This window comes from Dermacentor andersoni, chromosome 3, assembly GCF_023375885.2.
Source record: "Dermacentor andersoni chromosome 3, qqDerAnde1_hic_scaffold, whole genome shotgun sequence".
In the NCBI taxonomy this organism is placed as follows: Eukaryota; Metazoa; Arthropoda; class Arachnida; order Ixodida; family Ixodidae; genus Dermacentor; species Dermacentor andersoni.
This window is the reverse complement of record NC_092816.1, coordinates 42,815,355-42,832,052: the sequence shown is the minus strand read 5'-3', so window position 1 is coordinate 42,832,052 and position 16,698 is coordinate 42,815,355. Positions and strand designations below refer to the sequence as shown.

At 48.0% G+C, this 16,698-nt stretch overlaps 1 protein-coding gene across 1 annotated transcript in view; it reads right to left on the bottom strand.

Moving 5' to 3' along the window:
* The window catches only part of LOC126516724 (sodium/mannose cotransporter SLC5A10-like), a 57,613-nt gene extending 44,111 nt beyond the window's left edge, over nucleotides 1–13,502 (bottom strand). Inside the window, exon 1 of the mRNA XM_055064272.2 lies at nucleotides 12,779–13,502. Within this exon, the coding sequence (XP_054920247.1) occupies nucleotides 12,779–12,889 (111 nt within the window). The 5' untranslated portion in view covers nucleotides 12,890–13,502. The remainder of the gene's footprint in view (nucleotides 1–12,778) is intronic.
* Nucleotides 13,503–16,698: the final 3,196 nt, after the last annotated feature.

The window sequence follows — 16,698 nt, the reverse complement described above, 5'->3', positions numbered from 1 at the left end:
CTCTCGCTGATACAGACCACTTCTGCTCTGGCAAATATTTCCTGCTTCTACAGCGCTGGGTGGCCTTGGGCTACATGGAGAGTTTCGCGGGCTCTCGCAGCTCAGAAAAAAAGCGCTTGCGTCGCCCTCCTCCAGTACAGGGTAGCCAACCGGAGATAATCTCTGGTTAACCTCCCTGCCCTTCCTTTGTCTTTCTTTCTCTCTCTCTCTAGTTTATCAACCAACTTACAAGATGTGTTACTGGTTGCAATAATGATACAGTCGCACGTAACATCAGCAAGTGAACCTGCCAGTATTTTTTTTTTTTTTTTTTTTTGGACAGAGCAAGAATAAACAAAGCCATGAAACGCGATCTCACGTTTCCTATCTCGCCCTCCCAGAATAGACCACTTTAGTGACACCTTGATGAAAATGACACTTTTCAATGCTTACTGTCGAATATGTTTGTTTTTTCTCATGCGTGTGCTGTGCCCTACATTTTCCCTGTTTCATTTGAAATAACATGTGTATGTGCCTATCAATTATTGTTCTTCCACGTCATATCTGATCCGGTTCCCTGGTTATCGTTCCCCCCTTTCAGCTGCTAGCTTGTCGTGGCACATTGAATTGCTCGCTCCTGAGATGTTGCTGAGCCCTGAACCAATCACACATGCAAACAACAACATGTATTCACAACGAGAAAGTAACTTATAAGAAAACGTGGTCCTAATCTTCCTTTTTTTTAAACTTATTTGGTAGCTACACCAACATCTGCCTCAGCTGCCAGTAACCGCAGCTCTTCCCTGTTTCTCCAAACCCTGACGTTCTCAGCATGCTAAAAAAGCGAGCGGTATACTACAATGATCGACTCCTCCTTTTTTTTTCTGAAGTCCATCTCCAGCTATCCGATCCCAATGACCGTTCAAAAACACTAAAACAGAAAAGAATATACAACTCGCGTCTTCAATGTGCTTACTTTATGATCTTTTTCCCTCTCTCTTCTACGAAGCTCAGCTTGCTGCTTCGCGGAAGTCGCAAGCAGACAATGGGTGGACGTCAAGTATCTCTTGTCGGAAGCAAACACCCCGCCCTTTCCGCAGGGGCGAAAGGGAGCGGCATCGGAGAACGACTGCGGAAAAGCTCGTACTGACGTCACGCGACGAATCAGGTGACGAAGCAGATCGGACGTGCAGGAATGGTGCAGCCTCAGCGATTTCGGCGCAGCCTATTGTAATTCTCACGAAAAAAAGAAAAACGCGCATCAATGGTCACGTGGGCAGATTTTCAGTTCGCGGTAAATATACGAAGCCCCCGTTATTCCAAGGGTCATTTTAAACATTGTTTGAATAAACCTCAGAACACGAGCTGTCAGTTTTAAGAGCTTCTTTCTTTAGCACTAAACAGCACGAATAACGGAATACAGAAAAGAGGCACACTAAAGAATGTGTTCGTACCAACAAGCCCTGCTAGCCACTGCTCATGGTCCAAGAGCATCTTGTTGGGCCAGTTGGTGCTGTCGATCAGCATCCACGTTTTCAACGCTACGAAAAATGAAAAGTGACAGGAGAGAGACAGGATGATCGCTATCCTGTTTCCTTTTTTTCCCATTGCCTTTCTTTTTTTGAATTTATTCGTATTCTTTGCACTAACAGCGGAAAAGGCCTTCAACTACGGGACTTTCTTGGGCCATGGCACTGTGTCAGCACTGTTGCCACAGATCTCGACCACGCCTTGCGTAAGCTATCTCAGGTGCGGATCTTGTAGATTGCCTGCGTGAGTGTCTGCATACGCCTCAGCTTGTATGGACGGGCCAATGTCCTTTTTTTTTTATGGTTATAGTTTTCTCAACTTCTTTCAATATGGTAATCTAGAGAGCCTGCGGCCAACTTAACCTCTTCAGTCATTAAAAATTTTATTGCACCGTATTTCGACCACAAAGGTCCTCTTTTCTCAACATAGGGAGTGCATATGCTAGATCGCTTAATTAAGGCTGGTGGTCCGTCAGCGCAAGTGATGCGCAATCAGCAGAGCCAAAGCCGAGTGCGAAACTACTTCCAAGATTTCCATCGCATACCAAGTGCATTTGAGATGCGAGCAAACGAATGCAGCTATTTCTGAAGCAACGCTTCTGCAATACGGCGACGAAATATTCACATCATATGCGACTTTCTCGGGAGCAGAGTCTGCTCTCTGAGCAGGTAGCAGATATAGGTGCGAGTCCTCTTATTCACACACGTTCTTTATTTCTGTTTGTTTCGCTGCTTTGCCGCCCGAAAAATGCAGCGCTAAAGTGTAATCAAACTCGTCCTTGTCAGCTGCGAATTACGATATCAACGAGCATGTCTTGCACTCTGCAGCGCGAAAGAACGGCTAGAAAAAGCAAGGCGTCCCGTGGCGGAGCAGTCATGCATATAAACGAGAACTGTGGTGGGGATTCTTCGCAATAGTGTCGTAAAAAAAGAATAGAAGAGAAGAAAAGGAATAAATAAAACGCTGAAGTTGGAGGAAACAAACGCAATAAACTGAAAGTAGAATAACCATGACGTAAGCGTTATAGGATTCATCTTATTTGGCGACAAAAGCGTGGATATCTGTCCTCCGTCAGATAAATCTGAGAGAAATGTGCCTGCGTGTGCGCGAACAGCAAGAACGCGAACGGATGGAAAAGTTCTCGGGCACAGCTGGAAAATTTCCAAACGCAAAGTCGTTGCATGGCTTCAAAGCACGATGTAAGATGCTGGGAGTAAGAAATAAGCCCGGACGCTTTCCTATAGAAATAAGTAAAATTCACGCGAAACTTATGGCGACACAGCCTTACGCAATCGGTTGCCATGCAATTTTCGTGCCGGAACCATAGGCCTGCAAAGAATAAATCAGTGGTGGTAACAACATAGCAGATGTATAATATCCGGCAGCGGGGTCTCTTAGAGCGCCGACTGCCATGTACGAAACCAAGCTGCCTGATATTGCACATCTGCTATTCGACAAATTGGGCATGTCGCAAGGGTACTCTTTCCCCATCTTACTTGCCTGTCAACAACTAGGCCGCATACGAGTTTTAGCCGTCTCCAGACTACTCCCGGAGCATCGCTAGTATCGAATTACGTCCCAACAGCATGGCCTTCGTTGCCACTGGGGTCTCTGCACTCACCTGGACTGTGCCTTACCATTCCAGGCATCAAGAAGAAGGCGCAAATGCCGCCAGCAGCAATGAAGGAGGCATTTTGCTACCAGTAGCATTATTGTAGTAGCACTATTGCTACTGCAGGAAGCCCACAGTGACCGCTCACATGTTTACGCCAATGGGCCGGTCATGCACTCTAGTTCAGCAACTGCAGTATTTGTCCCAGCAAAATCTACAGGGATAAAATTCAGGAAATCGCACTTGACATCAACGATGGGCATCGAACTTGCAGCTCTGCGTGCAGAAATTGAATTGATCAATCAGGAAGCGCCCCAGAAATGGTCCGACTTCTGCGATTCCAAGATCGCCCTCCAGAGTTTGCTCTCTGCATTACGCAGTGGACTCCACGAACGAGTCATCGCGGAAACACGAGAAATTTACCATCTGGCAGTTCAAAAAGGACATGACATCGTATTTGAATAGTTTCCATGCCATGGTGGTATCCTTGGAAACGAGCAAACAGACGCAGACGCTCGATCCTCACAGAACAGTGGCATTTGCGTCGCTATCCCGATTTCAAGAACAGACGCAGCGGGAAAGCTCCGTGCCCTCGCTTGCGAGCTTAAGTTGGCCCAGTGAAATTCAACAGACTCTAAAAAGCAGCGCCTTTGTTCCCTGAATCCGCATCTGAAGCTCTGCCTTCCACGTCGCGTGCCACGACTGGAGGTAACTCATTTGTCATCTGTGACTTGGAGTAGCCTTTACTAATGCGTACTTCTACCTCATTGGAATGGCCACAAGTCCACAATGTGAAGTATGCGGGTGCAAATACACGCTAGGGCGCACTTTCTGTGTAGCTGTCGTCGTTTCAATTCAGAAAGAAAGGTCCTCAGTACCGCGCTCGACAAGATTGACAACCGTCTCCTTACGGAAGCCAGAATTCTTGGAGCCTGGTCCCAGCCTACGTCGGCTCGAACTGCTTTAAAAGCCTTAGTGTGCTTTTTAAAAGAAATGGGACTCATTGAAAAACTGTAGAATGTGCGGACTGATGTATTCTTTTCTTTTTCTTGTCTTCTCCTGTTTTCTTATATTTCCTGTCCTTACCCCATCTCCCTGTGTAGGGTATACCAAACCGGACACTTAATCTGGGTAACCTCTCTGCCTTTGACCTCATGTTTTCTCTCCTCCTTCAGCGTGGTGTCAAAAGTTGCAGAGAACTTTAATTTCTTTTTGTAGATACAAAATGGTTCAACCGGGCATCAACCTCATACAAAATAAACGCAAGGTAAGTTATTCTGCGAAGAGCTTGGCATAATGTCTCACTTCGGAGTCGCAGCTTAATGCAACTTCTGTAAGACCACACGCGTCAGCGAACTTGCCGCAATTTCCTTCTTTCCTTCCCTCCTCTCTCCCTGTGATCATTGCTTTCCCCTTTCCCATTCCCCCGGTGTAGGGTAGCCAACCGGACATTATTCTGGTTAACCTCCCTGCCTTCTACTTTTCTCTTTCCTCCTCCTCCTCGGAGTCGCAGCAGCGATGTTGGGAGTACTACCAGTATGGCGAAAGGCTACGCTTAATCTGCTTGTTTCAGGCTCACCCATCTACACAAGCGCACTCGAAGACGAACATGAGGTCTGAAATTTCATGTGCAAGCCCTCTATTGGCATGAAAAGAAATCAGAAGGAAGTGTACAGTCTAATTTCTGTATGGTAAATAAAGCACTTAGCTATGTTTGGCTGGATGTCTTATTTTCCTTTTATTAATAAATAAATCCTATATGAGAGATTAAGATGCAGTTTGGCAGTGCCTTTAATCGAGAACGGTGCTTTAGTTACGATTGGCTGCGTACGTTATTCCCTCAGCGAAGTGGCTGTGTTAGTTCAACTATTAACTCACATCAATATTTACGTTTTCTGTGACACGCGGGAAGCAAGTTTTCGACGTTATTTGGAAAACGCGATGCAAAATATGAAAGGACTTCCTTCAGAACTCAATGAGGCCGACTTATTGGTTTCGGGTTTTATTTTTATTTTTTTCATTTCAACGTAAGAACGTTGCTTCTTTAAAGACTGATGAGCTCCCGCCAAAAGGAAATATTCATTTTACGAGTTCTTCTCGAGAAGATCACATGGAACGGCGCTGCCAAAGAATTAAATTTAAAGAAATTTTGAAATCCCTTGTGTAAAACTCACTTTAAGTCAGCGAGTTAGCACACTAGCAACAACCAGTTCGTTTCGAACTAGTGCTGAAAACGCTCATTTGAGGCACAAAAAAAAAAATGCGGATCCAACGTGCATCTTAGAATCTGTGTGTAGCGGTTAATCGAATGCCAGGACGTTCCCCCACTTTTCATTCTTGCGCATTCCGCGTAAGGGAAAGTGGTGTGTGCGCATGCGCCCTGGCGCACCCGTCCTGCGCAACGTTATTCACGCGGCGATCATCTCAGATAGCAATAGTTCGGGAACGTGTCCTGTTTTTCCCATTGTGAAACCAGCCGCTCTGTGCTGGTCGGGGTGTAATGATAGAATTAAACACTCTGCGTGTATGTGACAGCGTAGATAAACTGGACATAGTGCATATAATAGGAAACTGTATAAAGCTTGCCCCCCTTAATGGGTGTGGTCACTAGGAACTGCCCATTCTTTTGCACTCCTTGTTAAGGCAAGCTTACTTTTACGGTCAAGTCTAATAGCAGACCTGAACTAATTGGACACTCCAAGTGATCAAAGGTTAAGGTAATATAGCAATTAGTATGATCTATACACCTATTAATCTATATTACCCTAACGTAATATATTTTAGTAAACAACATTTGCAATACAAATTCCGAAACGCGAGCCGAGACAGCCGGAATTAATATCCAACGCTCAGTAACCTTCTAATATAGGTAGGTATAAACGCAAACTTCAACCGCTTGCAGCGGACAACGAGATTCTGTTGTTGAATTTGGCAGCGGATAATGTGCTCCCCGGAGGGCTTCCTGGTGCGGTAGTTCGACGCCTCAATTAAGCTGTAGTTCCAGTAACCACAAGAAGTCCACCCATTACAATGGGTGAGTCCAACATATTTTTCGTGCCAAGCCACGCCTAAGCGGTCAACGAAAAGATCGACAGATAGTGTCGCGATGTGCTTACGCGGGAGGCTTGGGCCTGAAGAGCAAGGTACGACGACATTATCTTTTGAACTACCCTTAATACTGGAGCGCCGGGAAGCGCAGGTTCTCCCTGTCACAAAGCAAACCTCCTTGTTCGTTAAAAACAAAAGAACTCTACGGCCAGAATGACGAGCACGATCCCGATAGCGCTTATGCACACACTGATAACAAGGTGCGATAGGCAGCGAGACGCGAGGCGGTGGAAGCTACCTTGAAAGGCTGTCGCAGGCGTAAGAAAGAAAAAATAACGCACGCTGCCCCAAGATATGACGGAGCGGTCGCAACGTCGCAATCACTTACGTCATTGCGGCAGCAATGGACGAAGAGAATGGAGACGAAAAGGACGAGTGCGTCTGGCGGTTGCAGCATGGCGCGCCGCCCTACGCGAACGGTCGATAGAGTGCAGTGCTGGCTCCGTGGTCATGCAGTCTGTCTTCTGTTGCTCTCGTCAGAATTCCAATGCCGGAATTATCATCTGGACGTAAGCAGGGATCCGACGGAGACAGACATCCTTTAAGGCATGCTCATTTGCCTGGGCCAATGGCCTTAGTATCTTAACAGTTTGGAACTGAAATCATTCAGATTAACAGACTGCTTACAGAAGGCACCTTTTAATATAAAGAAACGAACGTGGACGAAAGCTCCCTGTTATAGCGTTTCTCTGCCGGGCATCCAACTACCAGGAGTTTGCAAAATCTCAGTTGTTGACAGCCGCATTCGAATCTTTCCAGGGTGGCTGAAAGAAGGTTTGTATAACTTCAATTTCGGAAAACAAGGCACAAGTAATAACTTGTCGGAAAGACTAACGAACGAGCGGTGAGTGACGAGCATCTGCTCTCACACTAGGAGAAGAAAAGCAGGCTGTGCGTGTCTTTGTCATATTGAATCAAGCAGTAATGCGTACGTTAGTGTTTCATCCAAGTCGTGATGCAGTGGCCTTGAATTCAAATGCTTTCCCGTGGGAACATCGCGGCGCCGAGAAAAGGGCGACCACCGACGCATGCAAACTTTGATCGCCGTGGCCTCGTTATCGAGTCGCTGCAGAGAACCCGTTCTTTATGCACGGCATGCTGTTGCGCAGGGTCGTAGAACACTCGTTAACCGAACCAGTCCAGTGGACCATGTCGCTCTCAGTGCGGAAATATACAAACTCATTCACAGTTAGTGTAAGAGCAATATATTTTAATGGCACTTCGACTGAGTATAGTGTATGCTGCATGATGCTCGAAGTCGTTAAACGTTTGCGAAGTAATGAGAATAGGCAAGTAGTTCGCAGTTCTCAAGAGCTCATCTAATGTGATGCTCAAACCGGTGTTCTGGCCCGGCCCCATGGATACGACTGGGACACTGGCAGCTGTGGACGCCCAGTCTGCCGTGCAAAAGTCTTTCAATTGTGGTGAGATAAGCGTTCTAGTAGGGTTTGTTTTTGTTCGTTGCTTTCTTAAGAAAGGAAATTGTGGTTCTCAATTCTGTCAAACTGCGGGCATTGGGCACAATGCGCAGAAAAAGACGGGATGCCTGCCGAACCTGATGCCAGCGTCTCTCCTCTCAGATTCAGGGCAGAAAATGCTAAGGAAAGAAACGTTTTGTAGTGGGGAAACAAGTGCACACAGTTTACGTGATGTTATACTTCCACTTCCATGATGACAAGCTAGTCATCGCTAAAGATAACAGGTCTCTGTCAAACACCCCTTCAGCTTCACCGAGTGGGTGGGTGGGTAGATGGATGGATGGATGGATAACTTTCTTGAGTCCGTCGGTGCACGCGATTAGTGCGTAGTGAGCCGCTCCCACGTCGGGACAGAAAGTCCATGCCCCTCCGCAGCGTCGCGGGCCTGATGGACAGCCCAGAGCTGTGCTGCGTATAACTCGGTCTCACTCTTCCTTGGTGGCTACATTGTAATTAGGTTTCGGCGTTGATATTTACTTGGCTGGCAAGACCTCGATAATGGACATGATATGCAAATACCACTGGCATTGATAGATAACAAGTGTGATAGATCGTGTAGATACTTATGACTGTCAAATATTCATAGGAGCAAAAGTGTCGATGGACGAACGAACGAAAAAGAAATGGAAGTAAACACTTGGAAAGGGTACTTTACAGATCCTGTTTTTACTTTCCCACGAGTTCTCTTGTGGTGGGAAAGCACATGTCTTCAGCGCATCGGAGTCCACAAAAAGAAAAAAAAAAGACGATAGGGCGTCATTGCTTTTCAGCGTTTGTAGTTGTTAACACCAGCAAGAACGGCTCAACGCGCTTGGTGCCGCTTTCGCTTATTTCTCTCACACTTTCGACTATAAGGACTATTTGGTTCTCGAAGTTATATCGGTAACGGTTTTCCCGTGATCCTGACGCGACGACACGGACACGTGAAACCGACACGGAGTCTTTTTCTGCCAGCCACGCCATGAAGGCCCCTGTGGCTTTTCTGACAGTGAGCTTCATTTCGGACTGTAAAAAGCGATTCCAGCTTTCTTCTTCATTCACGCGCATAAAAATCGTTTCCTTCCTAAACGCCTTCGTCGTCCTTTCCTTCATCTCAATCTTATTTCACTCTCCCCCTTATTCTGACTACGAGTATAGTTGCCTAGAGTAGAACAAACCGGCTCAAACCGAGCTCACCGCTTTTCTTCCAGTCATTAAGGCTCTCATGCATTTTGTCTCGCGAGGTTCACGCCGCATTTTACCTATTGTAGCCTCTCAGGTGTAATACATTATCATTCTAGTCAACAGAGCTACACGATGAAACACAATATAGGCTTGCCAAGAACACGCAAGGTTGCACCGGACTTCTTGGCTATATACTTTACACAACGCGCTTGTATACGCTGTACGTGTGTGTTCTGTGTACGGATAAACTAAAATGTATTATTCAACGCAAACGGTACGAGCTTCCCCCTTGGATCGTTTCGCGGAGGATGGAAACCTCGTTAGCGATCATTAAAAAAAAAAATGCACTTCCCCTCTTTCTCACACACAATGACAGCTCGTGCATTCTAAAACCGGTTTTATGTTTTTTGCGTTAACACAAGTGCACCAATGTTAATGCGTAAAGCTGTTCTTGGGCACTTTCAGAAAATGAATAAATCAAATGAAAACCAAAAAACGCAAGAGCGCAAGAACGCGCGTCGCATGACAAAAGATTAACGGGGACCTACCCCAGCATTCGATTTAGCGCCATGTTATCTAATCTAATTATATCTACACTAGCCGAAATAAATTCTGGGGTTGAACGTCCCGAAGCTGCCCAGTAGCTTATGCGGGGCCCCGGAGTGCTCCGAATTAACTTTTTGGGGGGCACACGAGATTCTTCAACGTCCTTCCAAAGCACGGTACGCGGGCGTCCTTGCATTCCATCCCCATCGAAGTGCGGTTGGCATGGTAATCGAACCCGTGACCTGGTGCTCAGCAGCAGAACGCCACCGCGGCGGGTGTTTATCATCGTGATAAACCAATGCCCATTACGACAATAGTGATTTCAACCCCCCATCCCCCCCCCCTGTTTTGGCTGTAGAAAACAAAACGAAAAACATAAAACAAACGGCACCAAGGTGAATTTCTCGCTGCCTTACGCAGTAAAAATAAAAAAAAAAGGAGGAGGTGCGGAAGCACTGGAAGCCTGAGAACCGGCGTATAGACTACGAAGTGCGATTCCGATACATTTGTAAACGCTACACGGTTGCTCGCACCGACATGGTCCGATCTACAATTGGCAACCGCGTAATTCCTGTACTCGGAACGGGCGCACGGTAGGAGAGCTTCCTACAGGCATGGAAGAGTCCACCAAGATACGTCGCACACCCCTTTGCTGCTCGGCAACATCGGTTGCAAAGGCACAGCCCACGTTCTTCCTCCTTCGCTCTTTTTTTTTTTCCTGCCTCGATTCGAACCAAGCGAAACCGATGGGCAATGCTCGCGACACGTGTGCGACCTCGCCCTCCGCGAGAGCACTTAGTACGCCGGCTGTAAAGATTGCACCGCTTCGGCTGCAGCGTGGCTTCGCGGTCAGTGCGCGTCATTAGGCACGATTCCCTGCGCCCTCGCCCAGTTCGACAGTAGCTCGCGGCAGGAGGAGGGAACGATTTGGCAGCCCTGCATGCGTGCTGGCGACCTACGCCGCGATCCCCTATAGCTGCTATTTCGGTTCATGCTGCGGAGAACGTTGGTGATCTCAAACACGAATCAGTATAGCTGTTTTTTACACTCGTTCTGAGCAATTAGATTAAAAATTTTGCGATTCTCACGTAATCGATTTGGCCGCGAACCGAACACAATGAAATCAGTACAGCCTGTTAACGAGGCCCCAGATTTCTTTTTTTTTTTTCGTGCGACCAACACATGAGCGATTACAACTATACGAATTGCGTTAACCGTCCGCGATTAATCGTGTTCGTTCGGAAGCTGGCCAGTTCAGTTCCCCCAGCATCTATATTATGTTTTCTTTTTTAATTCATTGTATCCTGGTCCCGCTACATAGAGAAGAAAAAAGATATATGATATTAAATTCCGAATTCAAAGCCAAATTTTCGAGAACATTATTCATTTCGCTCCGAAAACTTTATTGTTCCAGCTCCTCTACGTACGACTCTTCTTCCAATTGTGTCATAGTTTTTCGCACTCGTAACTATCGCGCACGCTAAGTGGCAACGAGATAGCGGCATCGTTCAGAGGTCATATTCAAGTAGGTAACCTTCAAGATAAGCTTAGGAAAAATAAATGGGCTGGACGGAACACGTAACGAGTGAGGCAGATATGCGGCTGCCTATCGAAGAACGGAATGCGTGCAAAGGGAAGGCGCCCACTGTTGGAGAGAAAGAAGACAATCGGCTGGAGTACGAAGATAAGAAATTGGGACACGGGTTATTCCTAAGCTTGGGCAAATGACCAATGTCTCGATACAGGAGAAGGGCAGAACAGTTCGAGCAGACATCACGTGCTCAAACGCTTTATGCCATACGCGTACGATAGGCACAATATTCATCGCGCTGCCGGTACGTCATCTGAAACCGCGTTAACTGCAACAACACCGATAGGGAACTGTAGAAACAACAGTGTCAGTAAAATTAAGGTAAGAAGTGCTTAAAAAATGAACCGGCGCCATGGCGAGAGTGAACGCCCCTCTTAAAAGAAAAGAAAATAATTCTTAAAATATTTGGAAGCCGAATACGGAGTGTAAGAGTACACACACCTGCAAGTGAACAGATTTCACGCCTCCAGAAGTTATGCACAATCATAAACTTTGTCTGTTTAAGTGCCAGTTATCCTTGCCACATATACAACCTGTGTCTTCACCGCACTGTCATCTATGCGGGTAAGGAAACTAGAAAAAAAAGAAAATCTCTTTCCGGTTTTAAATATCCTCTGCCCTCTTAGAGCATATAACACCAACTGGAAAGACCACACACGAGGACATACGTGTCGTGCACCTGCTCGATCCAGCGGTACTGTTCCCCTGCCACTGCCCTCGACGCAGTCAAGCGTCAGGTCACGCAACTGGAACGATTCCGGCGCCGTTTCTTTACGTGTAAACTCTTCAGTGCGACCAGTTAAACTTAACTGTAATAATAACGTACATAGGTCGCGAAGCCCACCATTACGTTCCCTCGTCAATTCTTTCGATATAGCAAACTCCCGGGTATAGTTCGCGTAAGCTAACAAGCACGCAAACTGTACAATGCAACTCTGGCCGAATCCTCAGGGAAGGAAAAAAAAAAAACACGCGTCAACTTCGCGACTTGTCAAGAAACGCGAAAGTATACCCGCATGCTCATTGACGACCGGACACTATTTTCGTAAACGGTACTCGTGCATCGGAAGAACATCACGCTGCAGATATCGCTTTTCACCCCCTTCACCCTCCCCTCCCCCCCCCTTTTTTTTTATTGAAGCCGCGAACATTTAGTCAAACTCTTCGGCCGAGTTAGTGCGTTGACACCAGGACGGATGAAAGCTGCGAGAAACAGTCGAGCGCGAGCAAAGGGCGAACCGACATGCAGAATGAACGACGGGATGACACAGGTGTTTACGCGTATCTGAGTGTCCGTTTTTCATGTACGGTCGCCGTCATACTTAATGAGAACGCCCCAGACGCAAACCACTTCTTGTGCCTCCGTGTGTGTATGCGTTTGCTAAGGGTGCCCGAGAACTCTGGTGCGGGGCCTCGAACGCATACTATAGGTCAACGAGTCTTTATTTCACTCTTTCACACCATTCGATGTCTACGCCATACTGCCCGGGTTCGTTAAAGTTAAGTCGCCATCAATGCGTATATGCATTGTTCGGGTTAGGTATGACGGCGGCTGTACAATTGTCGCACCCGTTCCACGGATGCATCGCGGCAAATTTATTTTCATCCTTCCTAGCGTGCGCAAAGCACCTCTGCGAGCCCGTCCGACGGCGTTCGAAGGTCGCTGCAATTATTCGTTTATTATTATTATTATTATTATTCGTGCCATCACACTCCGCGCGGCTTTATCGCGTCAATCACGAGGATGCAGGGAGACGATCGCACACTCACCCAGATGCCGACGACCATCACTCCCACGAAGTACGCGACGATCACCACAATGTCCCACGATTCCAAGTTGACGCTTTGGAAGGACGTCTTGTCACCCGCCGTTTCCTCCATGATGACTTTTCTGCCAGATTTTTTTTTTCACGCACAACCAATGAGCGAGATTTAATCGCCCTCCGAAAAAATTAGTACACCGCTCTAAACCGAGAGAACGAGAGCACCCTATCACAGCGCACTCACTCACGCACTAAACAACGACGAGGCGTTCTGTCCGCATCGATCGCGCCGTCTCGCGCACAAATGTTGTATTCGTCGAGGGGCAACGATCTTTCTCGGTCGTCGTCGTCGTCGAGGGAGGAAAGGACGGCAGCCTCTTCCGTTCGAGCATTCACGGAAGGCACAGGGGTCTTCAGAAAACAACGACCAGTACGGGACGGACCGCACGAAGCAATAAACGCAGCCGACGCTTTGTCGCGCAGTTATGGTTCGCTCACTTCCACTTGGGAACTTCAGTCGGGATGTAGGCGACGGTGCGTAACAGGGGGGAACTGTAGCGTGGCTGCTGCCCTGTACGCGGATCAGTCACTTAACAGGACCGCGGCGTCGTTCACGCGAACGGGTTGAGTGAAGCGACAAAACAAAAAAACAACAAACGAAGGCGCCCGCGATGCCGCCGGGTGCGCCTATCTCTGTCGCACGTCTTTACGTTTCTAGGCTGTCCGGAGCGGCGACGACGCGTTTATAACGAAGCTGGAGCGCTCGCTCGCGCGCGCGCGTGGTGGAAAGGGAGAGAGAGAGCAGAGGTGGCGATGCGATGTGCCTCCGGCGCCTCCTCCGCTGCCCCGTGCGTACCTTACACGAGCAGCGACGTCGCTTGCTGCACCGTCGCGCTTCAGGTGCGCCCAACAGCGCGCCTTCCCCCTCGCGTGCTCTCCCTCCTCCTCCCGGCGCGCGTGCGTGCGTGCGGATCGCACAGCGCGATATACGGTCGCCGCGTGCGTCAGAAGAGAAAACAGTTCCGCTTTTGCCGCGCTCTTGCCGCCGTTTCCGTCGAGGTTTTTACTGGGGAGTGGCTTCTCGGTTGCCGCGGTAGCGGTGCAGCTCTCTCCTGATCGAACAGGCTCGATGCTACCTTGCGGCGGAGGGCCTCGGAAACCGATACACATTGTTCAGTCATTCCGTTGGCAGATCTGTCGCTACTGCGTGACGGGGCCCGTATGGGTTAGCTGCTGGCTACTCTCGATGAAGAAACAGTGCGGACTAAATTGCGCCGCAATGCAGCGCGGTTCTGCGTCCTTTAGCTGTTGCCGCGGACTCGAGGTGTTTTTCTCGTAAAGATTTTTAACTACAGATCCGATTGCTGGGTTTTACGTAGCAGAGAAGTGCGGGGGCTACGAGAGGCACCGTAATAAAAGGCTCCGGAACAAAATGTCAAAGACTTCGGGATTCAATAACGTGCACCCTAAGGTGTGTGTGTTTTCTTTCTTTTTTTTTAACACGGGCATCTTCGTAGCCTGCCCAAGGTCGCAGTCGGGAATGCGGCCGCAGCGGCAGGGAGTCGAACTCCCGACCTCGTGCTGCGCAGCTGAAGGTCAAGGCCACTGAGCCACCGTGCAACACTGGGCCTTTTCCAAAGTTATGTGAGTTGGCTACCCTACTTAGCTCCGAAAAAGACACGAGGACGATAGAAAGCCAAACAAGTTGGTACGGTAATCGGTATCCGTGGTAAAGAAAGGCAGGAGGAGCACAAAAACACGGGCACAAGAAAGAACGAAAACAAAACACAAACGCCGACAATAAACTGAAAGGTGCGACAATAGCGGACTAGAAGGAATAAACAAGAACTACCTGCGCATGCTCAAGAGAAGGCCGGGCCAACCTGTCAATCATGGAGACACGTTGACACTCTCGAATGATAAAGATTTTGGCATGACTGTTCACCTTTATGGAAGATAATCGAAGGCCGATTTAAGCACGTGATGCATTTATGCCGCGTCTCGACCACAACATGAAGTGTCCACCTGCAACAGCTGCGGCGTGTCGAAAGGTTAGACGGTGTTCCACCAGACAACAATCGTTTTTTTTTCCTTAGTTAATCGCTGTTTTGTTCAATGACAATTCTGCCCTACATAATAGCGACGCAACGCTAAACGGAACTTTATAAACTACTCGTATATGGCGGTATACAATCTTGTTACTATGATTTGCATAACATCCTACAGGTCTTATACCGTAGTAGCTCATGCGGTAAGACAGAGAACCCACCTTCTTCGTCCTCTGGAACTACATACAAGCTGCTACACATAAGATAGTCCAACGTTTTATTAAACGGCTGCTTGCTCCGGAGACCAGCGCGACGGTAAAACACGTCGACATTGCGCAAAAAGCACCCGTCACTTCAACTTTCATGGGCACTTTTTACGCCTTCTCTGACAAGAGCTCAGTACTCCAGGACGATCATTATTAGATTAGTGTTAGTCTCCGAAGCAAGGTGCCGTTAACGAGGACGTTGGACTACCTTGACTTCTTATACCATTCAACTGCCCCTTCCCTCTGCGTACCAGCGTATATCTAATCTAACTTATTGCCGGCCGTAAACATAATGCCGAGCCCGTGACGACTACACGTACTTTCTTAAGTCTGTGCAACTAAACGCAAGTGTAAGTTATAGCGTATTCACTCTACATTCCAAGCTTAAGAGCGAAACACTCGGGAGAAACATTGTCAAGGCATCTGCAATGCCTCATTATGCTTTCTTTCTTACAGGGACATTCTTTAAGAGTTAATTCTTGTAAATTTCGTGTGGTCCGTCGCACTGGTCACCATCACGTTTTAGTATTATATCTGTCTTCCATAGCCGAAACGTGTACCCAAAAATAAAGCTTCCTCCCCACTCTTATACCCATTGCCAGATTTCCAACTGCATCGTCCACCCCGCATGCCCTCTTACCAAAGCAAAAGTGGCCCTGACAGTGCTTTCGCGCAGGATGTCGACGATAAACGCGAGCTACGGAGCCAAGCAGTGTAGTACAGTGTTTGGCCCGTCTATTTTCGTCTTCCACGGGGGTAATTGAAGACACAGCCTTTCCATGTCGTGCCTTTCGCGATGTGGAAAGAGACATGGAAAGTAGGGAGGGAGCCATCGGAACGAGCCTTTCGGCTTGCCCTTCGCACGTGCGAAGTGTGATCGATTCTCATGGCGCTTGAATTGGATATCTCTTGGGAACCACACCCTGTCATTGCTCGTTTCAGACCACCTTGCCCACTCTTTTCGCTCTCTCTATATAGCTGCTTTCGTGCTGCCCGACACTTCCCGCGTCGTCTCAACAGGCAGCAGCGGTGACCACGTCTCCTTTTTCCCTTACAGCTACACGCGCACACAAGCACGCACGCGAACTTATAGTATACGTTTACACACGGATCACAAAGGACGGGTCGACTTGATGCGCTGAAAACCGGTCGTCGAGCCGGGTGAGCGTCGAGGCGAGCTCGCTCAATACGATTCAAGGGGTGGGTTTACTCGTGGTTGAAAATATACCTGCATACGCGGTCGGGCTGAGCTGGAGCTTCGTTTACGTGAACTCGACGTTATAGCGGGTGGATTTAGACGTCGAGCTGACCCAGCTCGACCCGACAGGGTTTCCGTTGATCTTGCCTAGTGGGTTTCGCGAGTCAACCAACCCCTTACTCGCAGAAGGTTTGACTGAAGTCGGCTCTAGCGTTTACACGAACGCAACGATCGATTTTTCAGCCCCAAAAAGCTGACCGCACCGCGTTTGGCTGCGAAGTGCAAGTTTTCTGAAATGTTTCATTTCATACAATAATTGCCCTTTGTTCGTTTGACAATTTAACGTTGTGAAAAAACCAGCGACCGCATCGCGGTCGATGCCAACATTTCCACTCCGTAATTTCTTAACCAATAT